We start from the raw sequence: 20,625 nt of genomic DNA on the forward strand, positions 1-20,625 counted from the left end.
ATTCGCTACACTGTACATTATATCCCCGTGACTATTCTGTAACTGCCATTTTGTACTTTATAATTCCTTCACTTTTTTACCCATTCCCACAACCTCTCATCTATCTGGCAACCATCAGTTTGTTTTCTGTGTCTATAAGTCTGTTTCTGTTTTGTTTGTTTATTTTGTTACTTAGATTCCACATATAAGTAAAATCTCATGACGGTATTTGTCTTTCTCTGGCTGACTTATTTCACTTAACATAATACCATCTAGGACCATCCAAGTTGTTGCAAATGGTAAGATTTCATTCACTTTTTTTGTAATTTTTAAAATTGTTGACAGTATTACAGATATCTACCATTTTTGCCCCATTTGCCTGCCCTCTGCCCAGTGCCCACCTCACCCTAGGTCTTCACCACACTATTCTCTGTGTCCATGGGCTATGCATATATACACATATATTCTTTGGTTAATCTATTTCCGTCCACCCCACCCTCTTCCTCTTTGATATCTGTCAGTCTTTTCTGTTCATCCATGCCACTGAAATTATTTTATTGGTGAGTTTATTTTGTTCATTAGATTCCACATATAAGTGAGATCATGTGATATTTGTCTTTCTCAGACTGGCTTACTTCACTTAGCATAATAATCTTCAGGTCCATCCATATTGTTGCAAAAGGTAAAAGCTCCTTTTTTAGGTCTGAATGGTATTCCATTGTGTAAGTGTACCACAGCTTTTTTATCTGCTCGTATAATGATGGGCACTTGGACTGTTTCCAGATCTTAGCTATTGTAAATAATGCTGATATGAACATAGGGATCCCAGAAGTGGAGTCACTGGGTCAAATGGCAGTTCCATTTTCATTTTTTTGAGAAAACTCCATATCGTTTTTCACCAGTTTGCATTCCCACCAGCAGTGTACTAGGGTTCCCTTTTCTCCACATCCTCACCAGCACTTACTGTTTGTTGATTTATTGATGGTAGTCATTCTGGCAGGTGTGAGGTGATACTTCATTGTGGTTTTAATTTGCATCTTTCTGATTATTAGTGATGTTGAACATTGTTTCATATATTATGTGTATTTCCTCACTGGAGAAGAGTCTATTCAGGTCCTCTGACCATGTTTTAATTGGATTGTTTGTCTTCCTGGTGTTGAGTTGTATAAATTCTTTATATATTTGGGAAATTAACCTCTTATCAGATGTATCATTGATGAATATGTTCTCCCATGTAGTGATTCCCTTTTCATTTTATTGATGGTATCTTTTGCTGTGCAGCTTTTCAGTTTGGTGCAGTCACATTTGTTTATTTTTTCCTTTGTTTCTCTTGACTTAGGAGATGTATCATTGAAAATTCTGCTAAGTGAGATGTCTGAGATTTACTGCCTATGTTTTCTTCTAGGATTTTTGTGTTTTTGCACCTTATATTTAAATATTTTTATCCATTTCGAGTTTATTCTTCTGTGTGGTGTAAATGGGTGCTCGTTTCATTATTTTGCAAGTATCTGTCCAATTTTCCCAACACCATTTGTTAAAGAAACTCTCTTTACTCCATTGTATGCTCTTGCCTAGTTTGTCAGATATTAATTAATTGTAATGGTGTGGGTTGATTTCTGGGGTGTCTTTTCTGTTTTATCAAACTATATGCAAGTTCTTGTGCCAGTACCAGGCTGTTTTGGTTGGAATGACTTTTTAGTATAGTTTGATATCTGGTATTGTGATCCCTCCAACTTTGTTCTTCTTTCTCAAGATTGCTGAGCCTATTTAGGGTCTCTCTTGGTACCATATAAACTTTTGGAATATATTTTCTAGATCTATGCTGTTGGTATTTTAATAAGTATTGTGCTGCGTCTATAGATCGCTTTGGGTCATATGGACATTTCAATTATGTTAATTCTTCCAATCCATGAACATGATATATGCTTCTACTTGTTTGTGTTTGCCTCTATTTATTTTTCCAATGTCCTATACTTGTCCAAGTACAGGTTAAGTATATCCCTAGGCATCTTTTTGTGGTTGTTGTTGTTGCAGGGTAAATGGGAATTTTATTTTTAGTTTCTCTTTCTGAGAGTTCATTATTGATATATAAAAATCCCATTGATTGCTATATATTAATTTTGTATTCTGCCACTTGGCTGAATTCATTTATTAACTCTAGTCGATTTTTTAGTGGATTCTGAAGGGTTTTCTATGTACAATACCATGTCATCTCTGAATAATAGCCCTTTTATTTCCTCCTTTCCAATTTGAATGCCATTTATTTTTTGTTCTTGTATGATAACTGTGGCTAGGATTTCTAGTACTGTGTTGCATAGGATGGTGAAAACAGACATCCTTATCTTGTTCCTGATCTTAAAGGAAACACTTTTATTTTTTGCCCATTGGCTGTATTTTTGTCATAGATGGTATTTATTATGTTGAAGTATCATCCCTCTACTCCCACTTTGGTGAGATTTTTTTCATAAATGGGTGCTAGCTTCTGCCGAATGTGTTTTCTGTGTCTATTGATATGATCAGTGATTTTTTGTTTGTTTGTTTATCCTCATCCAAGGATATTTTTCTATTGATTTTTAGAGAGTGGAAGGGAGGGAAGGAGGGAGAGAGACAGAGACAGAGATAGAGGGAGGGAAAGAGAGAGAGAGAGAGAGAGAGAGAGCAAAGTGAGAGAGACACATCAATTGGTTTCCTCCTGTAGGATTCCGACCGGACTGGGGATCAGGCCTGCACCCATGTACATGCCCTTGATTGGGATTGACCCCACAGGTTGACGGTGTAACTGCTTAGCCAAACCAGCCAGGGCATGATCAGTTATTTTTATCTTTCGTTTAATTATTTGATATATCACATTTATAGATTTGCAAATATTGTACCAGCATTGCATTCCTATAATAAATTCCACTTGGTCATGGTTTATGATCTTTTTATTGTTGGATCCAATTTTCTAATGTTTTGTTGAGAATTTTCAGGATATTGACGTATAATTTTCTTTCTTTGTAGTGTCTTTATATGGTTTTGGAATTAGATAATGCTGGCCTAATAAAAAAAATCTTGGAAATCTTCCATCTTAAATTTTTTGGGATAGTTTGAGGAGGATAGATATTAGTTCCTATTTGAATGTTTGGTAAAATTCATCTGTGAAGCTATCTGGGCCAGGACATTTTTTGCTGGGAGTTTCTTGATTCCTGCTTCAATTTTATTTGTTACTATCAGTCTATTCAGGTTTCTATCTTGGTTTCTATTGTCCCATTTGTGGGTAAGCTCAGTCCTTGGGCTGGCTCATCATGAGTCTCAACCCCAACCACGTCATGTCAACCCCTATACAGGTGCTGATATAACAAAACAAGTTAAAACAAGACCTAACCGAAAACAACACACACAAAAAACTTACCACCAACAACAAAAAGGAATTATAAAAAAAGAATACTAGCCCTGGCTGGTTTTGCTTAATGGTTAGAGCGTCAGCCCACAGACCAAAGAATTTCGGGTTCAATTCCGGCCAAGGGCATGTACCTTGGTTGCATTTCATCCCTGGCCTTGGTTGGGGTCGTGCAGGAGGCAACCAATTGATGTGTCCTTCTCACATTGAAGTTTATCTCTTTCACTATCTATCATCCATCTATCTATCTATCTATCTATCTATCTATCTATCTATCTATCATCTATGTATCTATCTAGCTCCCCCTCTCTCCCACTCTATCTGAAAATAAATGAAAAAATATCCTTGGGTGAAAATTTAAAAAAAAAAAAGAATACTAAAAGACAAGAGACCATAAGAGTTAGAAAAGAAAAAAAAATGGCTCTGGCCGGTTTGGCTGAGCGGTTAGAGCATTGGCCTGCGGTCCCGAGAGACCCGGGTTCGGTTTTGCAGTTTGTCCCTGGCCCTGGTTGGGTTGTGTGGGTGGCAACCACTCGATGTGTCCCTTTCACATCGATGTTTCTCTCTCTCTCTCTCCCTCCCACTCTATCTGAACAAAATATCAAAAAAAAAAAAAAAATGTCCTCGGGTGAGGATAAAAAAAAAAATGAAAAAAAGAGAATATGAAAGAAAAGAAGGAGATAAGAAACATAAAAAGGAAAAGAAAAATAAATGAAATGGTAACTGCATTTTTTTTTTTTTTTTTTTATCCTCACCCGAGGACATTTTTCCATCTTTTGTACAGACAGAGTGGGAGGGAGAGAGAGGAAGAGAGAGAGAGGGAAACATCGATGTGAAAGGGACACATCGAGTGGCTGCCACCCGCACGACCAACCAGGGCCGGGGACAAACTGCAACCGAGGTACGTGCCCTTAGCGGGAACCGAACCCGGGTCTCTCCGGACCGCAGGCGGATGCTCCAACCGCTGAGCCAAACCGGCCAGGGCGTAACTGCATTTTTGTGCCTGCTGCAGTTACCTTTTGGCTCTGTTACTTGCGTAGCTTCTGGTTTTTGCCCTGATGTTATCCAAATCAGGTCACTTGGTGTGATGGTCCTGTGTCTCCAGAGAGATTTTCTGGTGCTAGTCACTGTCAGTTTCTGTCCCTGCTTGGCCCTTGGCAACCTGACTAAAGCAAGGCAGGGTGGAGCCATAAGTAGTTTGGCAGATGGGGTCTCCATAGTCCAAAGGCTGGGTTTGCCTCTGGTCTCACACCTTGAATTTCCCTGCTCTGCTCTGCGCTGCTCTCCCTTCCCCTACAAAACTGGGCTCTGCAGTGGTATCAAGGAACTGGCTTGGGTAGTTTAAACAGACACATGTTGGGGATAGTGCTCATAGCTATAGGAGAGGGATCTGGCACTTCCTCTTCTTCCCAGGGCTGTGGTGGCAGAACTCTCTGAGGAGCTCATCTCTGGTTCCTCATAATGCAGGTGAAGGCCCCAGGACACACCCATCTGTCATTCTGATACAAGCCCACCCTGGAGACACAGTTGCAGTGCTTCAGCTCTGCCTGGCCTCCTGGCATCCCTTCACCACCACAGCAAGTAGAAGGGGATAAGTAAAAATGAGCACAGCTTGGCACTCCAATCTTTTAGTGCAACTGGCTCTTGCTTGGCAGGGCCTCCATCCAGGATACAACTGGGTCAAATATCTGAGTCCTCTGTGCCATCAGACCTAACCATGCAGGTGCAGATTTCCAGCCCAGAGTTGTTCCCTTTGCCTTGGGTTGCAGCAGGACAGGACAAATCCAGCCATTCCACGGGTAGGTGTAGGGGCACCACCCATGTGCTTGTGGTGGGCAAGACCAATTCTCTTATCCAAGCCACACTGCCCAGCCCCCATCCATCTCTCTGCCCAAAGCTCTTCCAGAGAATAAAGGGCACCTCAGTTTACTGCTGGGTGTACTGAATAGACCCCTTCACTCATCCTGTGATTTCCAAGTGGCTCCTCCTATAGACACAGATCGGAGCAAACTTCCCAGGCTGGAGTTGTAACAAAGAATTCGCTCTTTACCCGGGATGGTGCAATCTGAGTCTCCCAGGTGGACCGAATCCCCATTTATTTCCACTGAACAATGCTACATGAGTTCCCCTTCCCTTTTCTGTTTCTCTGGATTGGGGATTCTTGCCTGGTGCTGAGACCCTGCTGCCTCACTTTCCCTCTGGCTTCCCAGCCACACATGGTTTGTAAGTAGGCACATTCTCTTCGCATCTCCTCCTGTCCTTTCTTGGTGTTCCTTGCTCATAATATTTCAGATAAGTTAAAGTTCAATTAGTTTGTCAAGCCAAATTCTCGGCAGTTTATCCACAAGTTTGGTCTGGTGTTGGGAGCAAGCAGGTAGAGCTTCCAGATACTCTGCAACTATCTTGGAATTTCTCATATTTCATTATTTTTTATGGCCAAGTAATATTCCACTGTATGTGTATACCACCATTTCTTTATCTGCTTGTCCATTGCTAAACATTTTAGTTGTTTTTATATCTTGATTATTATAAACAATGCTATAGTGAACATACGGATGTTTATGTCTTTTTGAATTAGCATTTTGTATTTCTTCGGATAAATATCTAGAAGTGAAATTGCTGGTCATAAAGTAGTTCTATTTTTAATTTTTTGAGGAACCTTCATAATGTTTTCCATAGTGTCTGTGCCAATTTGTGATCCCACTAATAGTGCACAAAGGTTCTCAGATCTTTTCCAACACTTGTATGTTAATTTCTTGATGATAGCCATTCTAACAGGTATGAAGTGATATCTCATTGTGGTTTTAATTTGCATTTCTCTGACACTGAGCATTTTTCTCATATGTCTATTGGCCATATATATGTATTCTTTGGGGAAATGTCTTTCAGGTCTTCTGCCCATTTTTTAATTGGATTTTTGTTTTCATTTGTGTGTTAAGCTGTATGAGTTTATTTTAAATTTTGAATATTAATCCCTTATCAAATGTATCACTGGAAATTATTTTCTCCCAATCTGCAGTTTGTCTTTTTGTTTTGTTGATGATTTCTTTAGCTGTGCTAAATTTTTTCAGTTTGATGTAGCCCCATTTGTTTTTTTGTTTTTGTTTTTTCTGTTTCCCTTGCCTAAGGAGATGGATCCAGAAAAAAATATTACTAACAGTTGACTGCCTGTGTTTTCTTCTAGGAGTTCCATGGTTTTGAGTCTTACATTTAAATATTTAATCCATTTTTTTTGTTTGTTTGTTTGTTTGTTTTTTCCTCACCCGAGGACATGTTTCCATTTTTTGTTCAGACAGAGTAGGAGAGAGTGGGAGGGAGAGAGAGGAACAGAGAGAGAGAGAGAAACATCGACGTGAAAGGAACACATCGAGTGGCTGCCACCCGCACGACCGACCAGGGCCGGGGACAAACTGCAACCGAGGTACGTGCCCTTAGCAGGAACCGAACCCGGGTCTCTCTGGACCGCAGGCCGACGCTCTAACTGCTGAGCCAAACCGGCCAGGGCTATTTAATCCATTTTTAATTTCTTTCTATATTTGGTGTAAACAGGTGGTATAGTTTCAGTTTTTTGCATGTATCTTCCCAGTTTTTCCAGCACCATTTATTTAAAAACTGTCTTTACTCCATTGTATATTTTGTCTCCTTGAGTCTTTTGTCATAACATTTAGCTTAAAACACAAACACATTGTACAGTGATAACAAAAAATTTTCTTTCTATATATCCTTATTCTATAAGATTTTTCTATTTTTAAATTTATTTATTTATTTATTTTTAAATTTTGTTAAAAACTAAGACACAAACATGCAGATTAGCCTAGGCCTACACAGGGTCAGGATCATCAATATCACTGTCTTCCTCCTCTGTATCTTGTCCCACTAGAAGGTCTTCAGAGGCTATAACAGACATGGAGATAGCATCTCATATAATAACAATGCCTTTTTTCTGGAATGCATCCTGAAGGACCTGCCTGAAGTTCTTCTTGAGGATGTGTCACTCTTTTCAGAAATATGTTTATGTGGTTTACTTTATTTTTTTTATTATAGGTTTGCTTGAAAATAGATAACATACCATTAACATTGCTCTCTATTAATGAAAACATTTTGGTATTGTGGTCCATGTTTTCAAACTGTTTAAGCAGTTTGTTAAAGTCTGCAAACACTTATTAAACCCTACACTAAACCATTGTTAATGGTTCTCCTTCCTTTTCTTTTCCTGAAATTTCCTTCTCTCTCTCTCTCTCTCTCTCTCTCTCTCTCTCTCTCTCTCTCTTTCTCTCCCTCTCTTTCTCCCCCTCTCTTTTTATCCTCACCCGATGACATTTTTCCATTTTTTATTCAGACAGAGCAGAAGGGAGAGAGAGGAAGAGAGAGAGAGAAACATCAACGTGAAAGGAACACAACGTGCGGCCACCCGCAAGACCCAACCAAGGCCGGCGACAAACTGCAACCGAGATACATGCCCTCATCAGGAACCAAACCCAGGTCTCTCTGGACTGCAGGCCAATGCTCCAACCAATGAGCCAAACCAGCCAGGGCCCTTTTCTCTTCTTTAGCTATGCTTTCCTATTCCAGTTCCAACAACTTCTCATTAATTGGTTCCTCTGGAACCACCTGTATTATTTCCTCTGTGTCATTCTCATCCACACATAGGATAAAGTTGTTTGCATTCTCAACCACAGTCCTGTTGCTTTTTTAACCTCCTCATCCTTGCTAAATCATCTGGAGTGCTGAACTTCTTGAGTGTCTTCTTCCAGATGCCATTTATACATTCTTTGGTGACATCATCCCAAGCCCAAGCAAGGTTCTTGATACAGTCACAGATATTGTAATTCTTCCAGAATTGTATATGTTTTGTTTTTTATTGATTGATTGATTTTGGAGAGAGGAAGAGAGAGAAACATCGATTTGTTGTTCCACCCATTCATGCATTCAGTGGTTGACTCCTGTATGTGCCCTGAATGGGGATTGAACTCTCACCCTGGGACATTAGGACAATGCTCCAACAAACTGAGCTACCTGGCCAGGGCCATTTCAGTGTCTGCTCAGTGTCCTCCTCAGTTGCAGCCATAGCCTGAGCAAATGTCTTCCTTGGTATGTAAGCCTTAAAAGCCATTATAACTCCTCAATCCATTGGTTGGATCAAAGAGGTAATATTTGGAGGGAGAAACATCACTTTGATATCAGGATTAAGATCACCAATAAAAGGAGAATGTCCAGGAGCATTATCAACAATTAGCAAAATCTTGAAAGTTATGTTTTCTCCAAAAAGTACTTCTGCATTTCTCTGGCATAGCAGTTCATAAGGACAGCTTGGAAGAAGAGCTGGGTCATCCATGACATTTGATTGCACTTGTAGTACACAGACAGTGTGTGCATATTGATATGCTTGAAGGTCCTGGGATTCTCACTGTGTCAGATCACAATGCATTTCAATTAGTAGCCTGAAACATTGCCCACAAGAAAGACTATTATTCTGTCTTTAAAAGCTTTAAAACCTGGCATTGACTTGGCATTCTTATTGAATAGAAGTCATTTCAGGTATCCATTTCCAAAATAGAAAGTATTCATCCATATTTTTAAAGAAGATTTTTTATTGATCCTTTAGAGAGAGAGGAAGGAAGAGGAAGAAAGACAGAGAGAGAGAGAGACATCAATGTGAGAGAGAAACATCGTTCGGGCTGCCTCCTGCAAGCCTCAACTAAGGATCAAGCCTGCAACCCAGTCATGTGCCCCAACAGAGAATCGAATGGTTAACCTTTCAGTGCACAGGAGGACACCCAACCAACTGAGCCACACTGGCCTGGTCCATATTGAATATTCGCTATAGAGAGTAATTTTCTACCACAATAAGTTTATTTAGAGTTTCCAAAATTTTTTCAGCTGCCTTCACATCAGCACTTGCAGAATCACCATTCACTTTCACATTATGTGATGAATAATAATTCTTTTTTTCTTTACTTTTTTTGTTGTTGTTCAAAGTATTATGGATGTTCCTCATTTTTTTTTTTTCTCTAGTGACCCCCTCCACCCACTTCCACCCCATTCCTGCTTGCCCCAAACAAATGTCTGTGTCCATTGTTTGTGCATATATGCATATAAGTTATTTGGTTTATCTCTTCCCGACCCCCCAACACCTATCCCTCTGAGGTTTGTCAGTCTGTTCCCTACTTCCATGACTCTGGATCTATTTTGATCAACAGTTTATTTTATTTATGATAAACCATAAATAAGTAAGATCATGTAGTACTTGTCTTTTTTTTGATTGGTTTATTTTGCCCAGCATAATACTCTCTAGGTCCCTCCATGCCATCTCAAAGGGTAAGAGATCTTTCTTTCTTACAGCTGCATAGTATTCCATTGTGTAAATGTACCACAGCTTTTTTATCCACTTATCTGTTGATGGACACCTGGGTGTAAATAGCGTGACCATGAATATAGGAGTGTATATATTCTTTCTCATTGGTGTTCCATGCTTATTAGGATATATTCCTAGAAGTGGAAACACTGGGTAAAATGATAATTCCATTTTAAATTTTTTGAGGAAACACCAGATTGTTTTCCATAGTGGCTACACCAGTCTGCATTCCCACCAGCGGTGTACTAGAGTCCCCTTTATTCCACACCCTCGCCAACACTTGTTGTTTGATGATTTGTTGATGGCGGCCATTCTGACAGGTGTGAGGTGATAACTCATTGTTGTTTTAATTTGCATCTCTCTGATGATTAGCGATGTTGAGAATTTTTTCATATGTCTCCTGGCCACTTGTATGTCCTGTTTGGAGAAGTGTCTATTTAAGTCCTCTGCCCATTTTTTAATTGGATTCTTTGTCTTACTTTTATTGTGTTTTATGAGTACTCTATATATTTTTTATATTTACCCCTTATCTGATGTATCATTGACAAATATATTCTCCCAGAGAGTGGGTTCACTTTTCATTTTGATGCTGGTTTCTTTTGCCATGCAAAAGCTTTTTAGTTTGATGTTGTCCCATTTATTAATATTTTCTTTGTTTCTCTTGCCCTAGCTGGTGTACCAGTGAAAAATCCAGTATGTATGATGTCTGAGATTTTTATGCCTACATTTCCTTGTAGGATTTCTGTGATTTCACCACTTACATTTAAGTTTTCTATCCATTTTCAGTTTATTCTTATGTATGGTGTAAATTGGTGGTCTAGTTTCATTTTTTTTAATGTAGCCATCCAATTTTCCCAAGACCATTTATTGAAGAGACTATATTTTCTTTGTTGTATGCTCTTGCCTCCTTTGTCCAATATTAATTGTGCATAATGTCTTGGGTGGATTTCTGGGTTCTCTGTTCTACTCCATTGATCTGTATGCATGTTTTTGTGCCAGTACCAGGCTGTTTTGATTACAGTGGCTTCGTAGTACAACTTGATATCTGATATTGTGATCCCTTGCACTTTGTTCTTCTTTTTCAAGATTGCCATGGCTGTTCAGAGTGTTTTTTGGTTCCATCTAAACTTTTGGAGTATTTGTTCTAGATCTGTGACATAAGCCATTGGTACTTTAATAGGGATTGACTTAAATCTGTAGATTTCTTTGGGCAATATGGACATTTTAAAGAAGTTGATTCTTCCAATCCATGAAGATGGTATATGTTTTGACTTTTTCATATCTTCCTCAAGTTCTTTTTTCAATGTCCTGTAGTTTTCTGAGAATGGGTATTTCATCTCCTTGGTTTAGTTTATTCCTAGGTATCTTAATTTTTTTGTTGCAATGGTAAATGGGATTGTTTTTGGTGTGTGTGTGTGTGTGTGTGTGTGTGTGTTTAATCCTCACCCGAGGACATTTTTACATTTATCTTCAGATAGAGTGGGAGGGAGGGAGGGAGGGAAGGAGGAAGAGAGAGAGAGAGAAACATCAATGTGAGAGAGACACACTAAATGGTTGCCACCCACAGGACCCCAACTGGGGCTGGGACAAACTGCAGCCTAGGTACATGCCCCTAGTGGGAATTGAACCCAGGACTCCCCGGTCCACGGGCTGACACTCTAACCGCTGAGCCAAACTGGCCAGCGCTAAATGGGATTGTTTTTTAGTTTCCCTTTTTGTGTGTCCATTATTGGTGTATACAAATGCCATTGATTTCTGGATTTTAATTTTGTATCTGGCTACTTTGCCAAATTCATTTATTAAATCTAGTAGATTTTCGATGGAGTCTATACAGTTTTCTTTGTACAATATCATGTAGTCTGCAAATAATGACAGTTTCACTTCCTTTTTTTTCCAATTTGAATGCCTTTTATTTTTCTTTTTTTCTAATTGCTGAAGCTAAGACTTCCATTATTATGTAAAATAAGAGTGGTGAAAGTGGGCATCCCTGTCTTGTTCTTGTTCTTAAGTGAAATGCTTTTAATTTTTGCCCATTGAGTATGATGTTGGCTATGAGGTTTTCATATACAGCCTTTATTATGTTGAGATATCTCTCTATTCTCACTTTGCTGAGAATTTTTATCAGAAATGCGTGCTGGATTTTGTCATATGCTTTTTCAGCATCTATTGATATGATTATATGGTTTTTATCTTTCATTTTGTGTATGTGGTGTATCACATTTATTCATTTGTGAATATTGTACCAGCCTTGCAACCCTGTAATGAATCCCACTTGGTCATTGTGAATAATTTTTTAAATATATTGCTGGATTTGATTTGTTCATGTTTTGTTGAGGATTTTGACATTTATATCCATCAAGGATATTGGTCTGTGTTTTTTTTCTTTTTGTAGTGTCTTTATTTGGTTTTGGAATTAGGATTATGTTAGCCACATAAAAAGAGCTTGGAAGTCTTCCTTTCTCTTGAATTTATTGGAATAGTTTGAGGAGAATGGGTGTTAGTGCTTCTTTGAATGTTCAGTAAAACTCCCCTGTGAAGGTGTCCAGACCTGGGCTTTTGTTTGCTGGGAGTTTATTGATTATATCTTCAATTTCCTGAGTTGTTATTGGTTTGTTCAAGTTTTCTGATTCTTCCCAGTTTAGTTTTGGGAGACTGTGTGATTAAAGAATGAAATAAAAAACATCTTGGAAATCAATAAAAATGAACAGAGACCAACACAAAATCTGTGGGACACAGAGAAAGCAGTCCTGAAAGGGAAGTTCATAGCATTACAGGCCTTGTCAAGAAACAAAAAAAATTTCTAATAGGCTATCTAGCCCTACAATTTAAAGAACTGGAAAGTAAACAAAAAGCAAAACCCAGAGCAAGTAGAAGGAAAGAAAGAATAAATAACATAGAGACTAAAAGAACAATTTAAAAGATCGATAAAACCAACAGGTTGTTCTTTGAAAAGATAAACAAGATTATTGAACCTTTATTCAGACTCACCAAGAAACAAAGAGAGAGGACCCAAATAAACAAAATCAGAAATGAAAGAGGAGAAGTAACAACTGCCACCACAGAAATACAAAGATTGTTAGAAAATACTGTGAACAATTATACATCAACAAATTGGTCTATCTAATTCTTTAATTGTTAATAAAGACCCAGAGCTAGCAGTAAATTCAACACTGTAGTCAGGTCTAGCTTTTACTTTCAACATTGCAAACAAACCGTGAATGCTATGGTACTACGAGGGATATACTATAACTATGTAGGGTCCTTAATCCAGGTCATTAGAAGTTTCTCCATGTCTGCTATAGGTCCTTCTCAAATATATGTTAGCCTCATTGTCTTTAATGAAGTAGATTTTTTAACAGCTTCTATAACTTTGTGTTTGTTCTTCAAGATCATAGCTCTGGTGAAATGGGACATGCCTGACTGGTTAACAATAATCATCACTGGTTTCCTACCTTCATAGTCTTTAATTCTTTTGAATTTTGTTTCCAGATCAATTACTCAGCATGGTCTCTTACTGGCAGCATTAGCAGTAGATTTTCTATGTTTAGGGGTCATGATGAACAAAATATCACAAGATTAAATCAAGCACAACAGAAATGATGCAATCAAGAAATACACATGGTAAATATCAGGTATATAAGGCTGCTTGCTGGCATAACATGGCATATTATTTTACAGAAACCTTGTTTTGTTTTGTTTTTAAGTGGAATGAATGCACTCTAAAATAATGATAAAAAGTACACTATAATAAATACATAAACCGGCCCTGGCCAGTTTGGCTCAGCGGTTGGAGCATCAGCCTGCGGTCCTGAGAGACCCGGGTTCGGTCCCCGCTAAGGGCGCGTACCTCGGTTGCAGTTTGTCCCCGGCCCTGGTCGGTTATGCGGGTGGCAGCCACTCGATGTGTTCCTTTCACGTCGATGTTTCTCTCTCTCTCTCTGTTCCTCTCTCTCCCTCCCACTCTACCTGAACAAAAAATGGAAAAATGTCCTCGGGTGAGGATAAAAAAAAAAAATAAATAATAATAATAAATACATAAACCGGTTAACAGTCATTTATTATTATTATTAAATATTATGTACTTTATACATGTATAATGTACTTTTATACTACTGGCAGAGCAGTAGGTTTGTTTATACTACATCACCATAAACACATTATGTATCACCCTATAACATACAGCTAAGGTGCTAGTAATTTTACTGCCCCATTAGAATCTTATGTGACCACCAACATATATGTGGTTCATCGCTGACCGAAACGTTGTTATCTGGTGCATGACTGTGATGGCATCCATCTAACGGAATATTTGAGAGAAGGAAGTGAGATGGTGTATATAAAGAAGTGAGTCTTCTGTCTGGATTAGGAGATGCCAAGAAAATTAAATTTCCTCTTCCACATTTTTATGGCAACTGAGTCCCATGTTATGTCATAGCTTTTTCATACTCAGTAAGGAAGACACTTGAGATATGGTGGTTTAAATATTTTTTTATTCCTCAACTATAAAAATGTGACTCATTTAGAATAGTTTTTCTGCTGAAATATATGAAATCACAAAACTATTCCAAGTTTCTATTACTCACAAAGAGCTCTTGGAAGAAAAATTTCTTCCCCAAAGAAACAACATGCCAATTCTAGATAACTGGCTACTCTTCCATGCCCACAATCATTTAGAAGTCAATTGCCAGCACATCATTCAGAAACAGCAAAGATCCAAAGCATCTGTACCTTAGCTACTCTAGGGGTTTCTTTATGCAATCCCATCTACAAGTGTGGCTTGCCGATGATAGTGTGCAGACATTGCTCTGTAAAGAGGTGGGATTTTTTTTTTTTCAGGTTCAGATTCCTACCCCCAAGGGATCTTAGATTGCTTCTCTATTCAACCATTTACTCATTCAACTAATGTGCATTGAGCATGTGATTTGTGACAGGCTTCACAAACTACTGGGCATATGGGGTGGTGAGCTTAGAATCTAGAAGGGAGGACAACATGAACACACACACGCACAAACACCTTGTGGTGGGCACTATAAAGAAAAAGATCAAGGAAATATTATCAGATTTTAGGGTGGGGATCTACCATAAATGGGGTGGTCATGGGGGTCCTCTTTGAGAAGGTGACTGAGACTGAGATCCAAGGATGAAGAGCAGCAGTGAGGCTGACATTATAGTGCAGACAGAGGAAGGCAGAGGAAGTAACATGGTTGAAGGCTCAGTATCAGGTAGGGATTGTCCGATTCCAGGCCAGAAGTTCAGTGTTGGCTTTACTTACATTCCATACAGGAAATTAATCTCATAGCCTTATGTAAGATTAGGTTTGGAGATCCTTGTTTAAAAGGGTTGGAGATCCTTGTTTAAAAGGCATGTTATAATGAACATGCAGTATATACTTAATTTATAATTTTACTCCTACATAAATTAAGATCCACACAACGCATATCTTTTTCTTTCCTTAATGTTTCAGATCATATTTGAAAGCATTGATTCTACATATTGCTTCAGTTCCCCCGATACCATCTAGAAAAAACATATTCTCCACTTATTTATCATTTGAAATACAAAATAAAAAATATTGCCCTGGCGGTTAGAGCGTCAGCCCGCTGTCCAGAGAGACTCGGGTTCGGTTCCCGCTAAGGGCGCATACCTCGGTTGCAGTTTGTCCCTGGCCCTGGTTGGTCCTGCGGGTGGCAGCCACTTGATGTGTTCCTTTCACGTCGATGTTTCTCTCTCTCTCTCTTTCTCTCTCTCTCTCTCTCTCTCTCTCTCTCTCTGTGTGTGTCTCTGTCTCTCTGTTTGTCTCTCTCTCTTTCTCTTCCTCTCTCCCTCCCACTCTATCTGAACAAAAAATGGAAAAATGTCCTCGGGTGAGGATAAAAAAAAATTAATTAATTCTGCCCACTTCTTAAGCTTTACCAATATTAGCTATGTTTTGGGGCCTAAATGTACAAGGTTATATGTAGTGTCTACCTGTACAGCACATTCCAAAGAGAGACACACCAACAAGTACATATGTATGAAGGCTCAAAGTAAAATCAAGGTTGAGCCTGAAATACTAGTGCATTACAGTCTTAGTTACTTGTTAACTTGAACTAAGAGTATCTGAGCCACTGCAGTCAGATTTCATTTACAGGTGCAAAATGAAGTGCAGAGTTGAGTAAATGATCTTCATATGGACCAGGCAACTAAGGCAAAATATGTTTAGTTAGTCTGAATTATCCAGATTCTTGTCTTAGCAGCTAAAACACCTTTTTTTTTTTTTTTTTTCAAAAGAAAGCACATTGTGCAAGTATTTATTTTAATTACTCCTATTTGAAGGTTCTTATTTTTGGACAACGGCAAGGCATTTCATTATCCACTCTTTCCACTCCTTAAAGGCTTCCACCGGTTTGGGCAAATTCACACTATCCTTATGACTATGTTTCGGAGTGACTCGAGGTGCTTCAGTGGATTCATCATCAATCCACCTCACCAGGGCTTTGTATCTTTCTACAATGTTGAAGCCAATAGCACACTGCAACTTGCATAAACAGATCGGGCACAGATTTAGGAGGCGCCGGTCAGCTTCTTCCAAGTGGTTGGAGCCTTGCATCAGGCATGCAAGCCACTGGCAGTGCCGAAGTCCAAATATGTGTCCAATCTCGTGGGTTAAAGTCTTATAGGACCGAAGCAGCAAAATACTAGTCACTTCAGGAACATAGTAGTTATCAAAAACCGAATAGTCGTTCGAAGACTTTTTCTGCAATGCCTTCCCTTTGCTTTCATAGCTTGAGTTGTAAAAATCACTTCTATACCTGGCAAAGCTGAGTATCCCCACACCATCTGACAAAGAGGCCTGTCCAAAGACAAAATTCCAGGAGTCTCTTGGGTAAAGATCAATCATGGTTATTCCCACAACACAGAAGGCATCTTCGGGTTTCTTCCTTTTTAAGAACTTCAGGATGTGCCCTGCATGTATTTGTAGCTTCTGTGTGCTATCATTGACCCTAAAGGAACACCTCGTTGCGGAGACAGGGACCGGTTCCAGTAGTCTTACTGTCAAGCCATAGAAAAATGTTTCACAGTAGCCCTTGAGCCATTTAATATATTCTTCACTGATAATATAGCAATCCAATGTACTGTATATAAATACTGCGCTTCTCCGGAGAGGGTGTCTTTCTGGAAGGAGCATTGAAAAACTCTTCGAAGTCTTGGGGAGGCTCAGGATGGGAGGTGATCCAATCTGACTGAGAATGCAAGGTAATGGGTCCAAAGAGATCACTGGCTGGTTGGAAGGCTTCGTTCATCAAACGCCATTCTGCAGCATTAAACTTCTCATACTGGGACACAAGCACTGGGTTCTTTGAGATGAGAGCTGTTCTAAGTGTCTGTTCCGAGTGCCTTACTGTTTGCATAATGACAGGTCTCTTCCAGTCACATCGTGTTTTTAGGTAGAGCTTTCATCCCTTCGTTTCAATGGGTCCAACAGCTGTTCCACCAGGAGGCGGCGGCTCAGCCCAGACGGCCCCAGCCGGGTTGTGACGCTCCCTCCGCACCACCTGCACCCTTGCCGTCTGGACGCCGCCAGCAACACCTTTCATTTTTAATTAAATAATTAAGTGTTGAATGGGAAGGTGCTGGGTAGATAGTCAGAAGGTTAAAGTCTCCCAAAGAAGGAGCCTGGCCATGAAGAACCCATTCAAGCTTGCCCAAATAAGAAAGACTTGGGCAATAGTTAAATTCCTGCATATTGCTCAAACGCAAATGGAGGGCAGTCATCCTGGACAAGGCACCTTTCACAACAGAGCTTCTTCTATTAAGGACAAAGTTTCAGGGTTTTTAGAGACTAATGTTTTTATTTTGTATTGTTAGTTATACCATGCTCTGGAACATGAATAGGCCCAGATACATATATTTCCAAAAAGAAATGATTCATGCCCCAGAATCATAACCCTCATCTCTAGCTTGCTTTCTGGAGCCTTCACAAAAGGGTCTACTTGTTTATGGTGAACTGGACTTTTCCATTCTTTTTTTTTTAATCCTCACCCTAGGACATTTTTCCATTTTTTGTTCAGGTAGAGTGGGAGGGAGAGAGAGGAACAGAGAGAGAGAGAGAAACATCGATGTGAAAGGAACACATCGAGTGGCTGCTACCCGCACGACTGACCGGAGCCAGGGACAAACTGCAACCGAGGTACATGCCCTTAGCGGGAACCGAACCCGGGTCTCTCAGGACCGCAGGCTGACGCTTTAACCGCTGAGCCAAACCGGCCAGGGCGACTTTTCCATTCTTATCTAATTTTCATAAGATCTCAGTTATGGAAGTAACATAAGGAAAGTAGTCCATCCATGTGCTATCATGTCAGTATAGAAACTCTCTAACATTTAGCTTGGTGTTGATGACAAAGCCTGGGCTCAGACAACCACCATAATTTTAGTTCTGCCTCTTCTTGGCAATATGTTTTTGGGCAAGCTGCTCCACCCCTCTGAGCTATAGTTTCCTCATAGGTAAAATGGAATTCTAAGACCTACTTTATAAAGTGATTTAGAGAACTTAATAAGATAATATTTATCTCCTGCCTGGCACATAGACACTTAGCTTGATTTCTTTACCCCTTATTTTAAAGACATCTGGAGTTGTTCCAGGGTAGCATCTCAATAAACATGTATTACATGAATAAAATAGATGGATAGACAGATAAGTAGATGATAGATGATAGATTAGATAGGAAGTTAGGTAGGTAGGTAGGTAGATAGATAGAGTTCCACGAGGGGAGATAGATCATAAGGAAATGAGGCTGCACATTATTTTGCTTAAATAAGAACTCTCAGAAGGCTGGTGTGACATAAAGGTGACAGAGACCTAGAAGGAGCACTCTCAGTTCTAGCACAAATGGAATTAGATTGGGCAGGCACCCAATAGAAGAAAGTCTTAAAGGCCATATCCTCTGCAGCTGGACTCTCCCCTTTGCTCTCTGTCCCTCCCTTACCAACTTCCACCTTGTATAGTTCTATAGTTACCCATTCAAATATATGACATATAGGACTTCTGGTCAAGATGGTGACGTAGGTAAACACAGTCCTCACCTCCTCCCACAACCACATCAAAATTACAATTAAACTACAGAATGAACATCTCTTAGAACCACCTGAAATCGAGCTGAATGGAAGTCCTAAAACTATGAAATTAAAGAAGAGGCCACATCAAGACTAGTAGGATGACATAGGTGCAGTCAGGCTGGTTCCACACCCACATGTGGTGGATAAAAATCACTGGGGATACCTAGGCTGGGAAGGTCCTCCCTGAGGAGCAAGGTGTTCCTGTCCCACACTGGGCACCCCAGCTCAGGGTTTCAGTACCAGGAAGAGAAGTCCCCATAACATCTGGCTGTAAAGACCAATGGGAATGAAGGCTGAAGGAGGCTGAGGCTGCTGGAGTCCTAGGCAGTTCCTCTTAAAGGTTTCATGCACGGACTTACTCAGACTTGCTTTCCCCAAGCACCAGCGTGGAGGGGAGGCAGCTTGAAAGGCACCAAAGACATATGGGGAAGAACTGAGTTGTTTGGCATTGGGACGAGGGCTGGAAAGGCAGCTTTTCCCCAGAAAGACGTGCTGGCAGAGGCCGTTGTTCCTTTGGTGAGACCTTCTCCCTCAAACTATTTGCCCTGCCCTGGTGATATGCTGGGGCCCTACCCCACCTAACTTGTGGGTCCACCCAAGCTGTTTCCAGTGACTTTATGATAGGATTGGCCTGTTTTGGCTCCTGATTCAGATTTTCCTAAATTCCATCAAACAAGCAGCATTTGGCCACAATGAGCCCCATACCTTTTACTAAGTGACCCCAGGCTGGGCACTAGAAGCAGCCAGGCTTGGTTCACAACTTGACTTTGCCTGGACACCTCCAAGCCTAGCATAAGAAACATCCATCTGCAGGTCATGTTGTACCTATGTCTGGTGGTCCCAGGTAGAACACAGGCAGTGGCTGACATTGCCCCAGAGCCAGCACATCCAGTGGACAGCTTCAGACCAAGTCCAAGCACTACCACCTAACCACCTCCACAAGTGACACACTCAAGGACTGAACTCAGAGGGTACCGGAGCCCTGCTGAAGTAAGTCTTGCTCTGTGTGGTGGGCCCCTGCATAGCTGATCATGCAAGGTAATCAGAGGTCGGTGGATAGTGGGCACAGCCAGTGTTTGCACCTGATCAGCCTGAGTAAAACCCTCTCATTGACATGCCAACATCAATTAAGACTCAATTACAACAGAAGGGTGTACAGTCCACACTAGGGCTGCACCTCGAGGGTCCAGCAGGGTGACCAGGGAGGCTGTGCTACTGGACTCTACAGGACACCTGCTACAACAGGCCACCCTAGGAAGCCTAGGAAAGCTAGCATCTCTCTCTAATAAATAGAAAAAAAAACACAAGGAGACAGCCAAAATGAGGAGACAAAGAAACATGTCCCAAATGGACAAAAAAAAAAAAAAACTCCAGGAAAAGAACTAAATGAAATGGAGGTAAGCAATCTAACAGATGCAGAGTTTAAAACATTGTTTATAAGGACACTCAATGAACTTAGTGAGAATTTCAGGGAACTTCATGAGAACATCAAGGAACTTAGTGAGGACCTCAAGAACATGATAAAGGACAAATTAGAAATGAAGGATGTACTAACTGAAATAAAGAATAATTTACAGAGAATCAATGGTAGAACATAGGTGAAGCCAAGAAGCAAACCATTTATTTGGAATATAAGGAAGCAAAAACACCCAATCAGAACAGCAAAAAGAAAAAATAATCCAAAGAAATGAGGATAGTATAAGGAGCCTGTGGGACAACTTTAAGCATACCAACATTTGCATCATGGGAGTGCCAGAAGGAGAAGAGAGAGAACAAGAAATTGAAAACCTATTTGAAACAATAATGACAGAAAACT

At 40.0% G+C, this 20,625-nt stretch overlaps 1 protein-coding gene across 1 annotated transcript; it reads right to left on the reverse strand.

Annotated features, from left to right (window-relative positions):
- Positions 1-16,032: 16,032 nt before the first annotated feature.
- LOC118620194 (archaemetzincin-2-like) lies at positions 16,033-17,134 on the reverse strand. Its single transcript, XM_036247259.1, is given in 2 exon segments — positions 16,033-16,813; positions 16,815-17,134. Coding segments are annotated over 2 exon segments (1,071 nt in total). The 5' UTR covers positions 17,105-17,134.
- Positions 17,135-20,625: the final 3,491 nt, after the last annotated feature.

The sequence above is a fragment of the Molossus molossus genome, unplaced genomic scaffold (assembly GCF_014108415.1).
Source record: "Molossus molossus isolate mMolMol1 unplaced genomic scaffold, mMolMol1.p scaffold_m16_p_7, whole genome shotgun sequence".
Classification (NCBI taxonomy): Eukaryota; Metazoa; Chordata; class Mammalia; order Chiroptera; family Molossidae; genus Molossus; species Molossus molossus.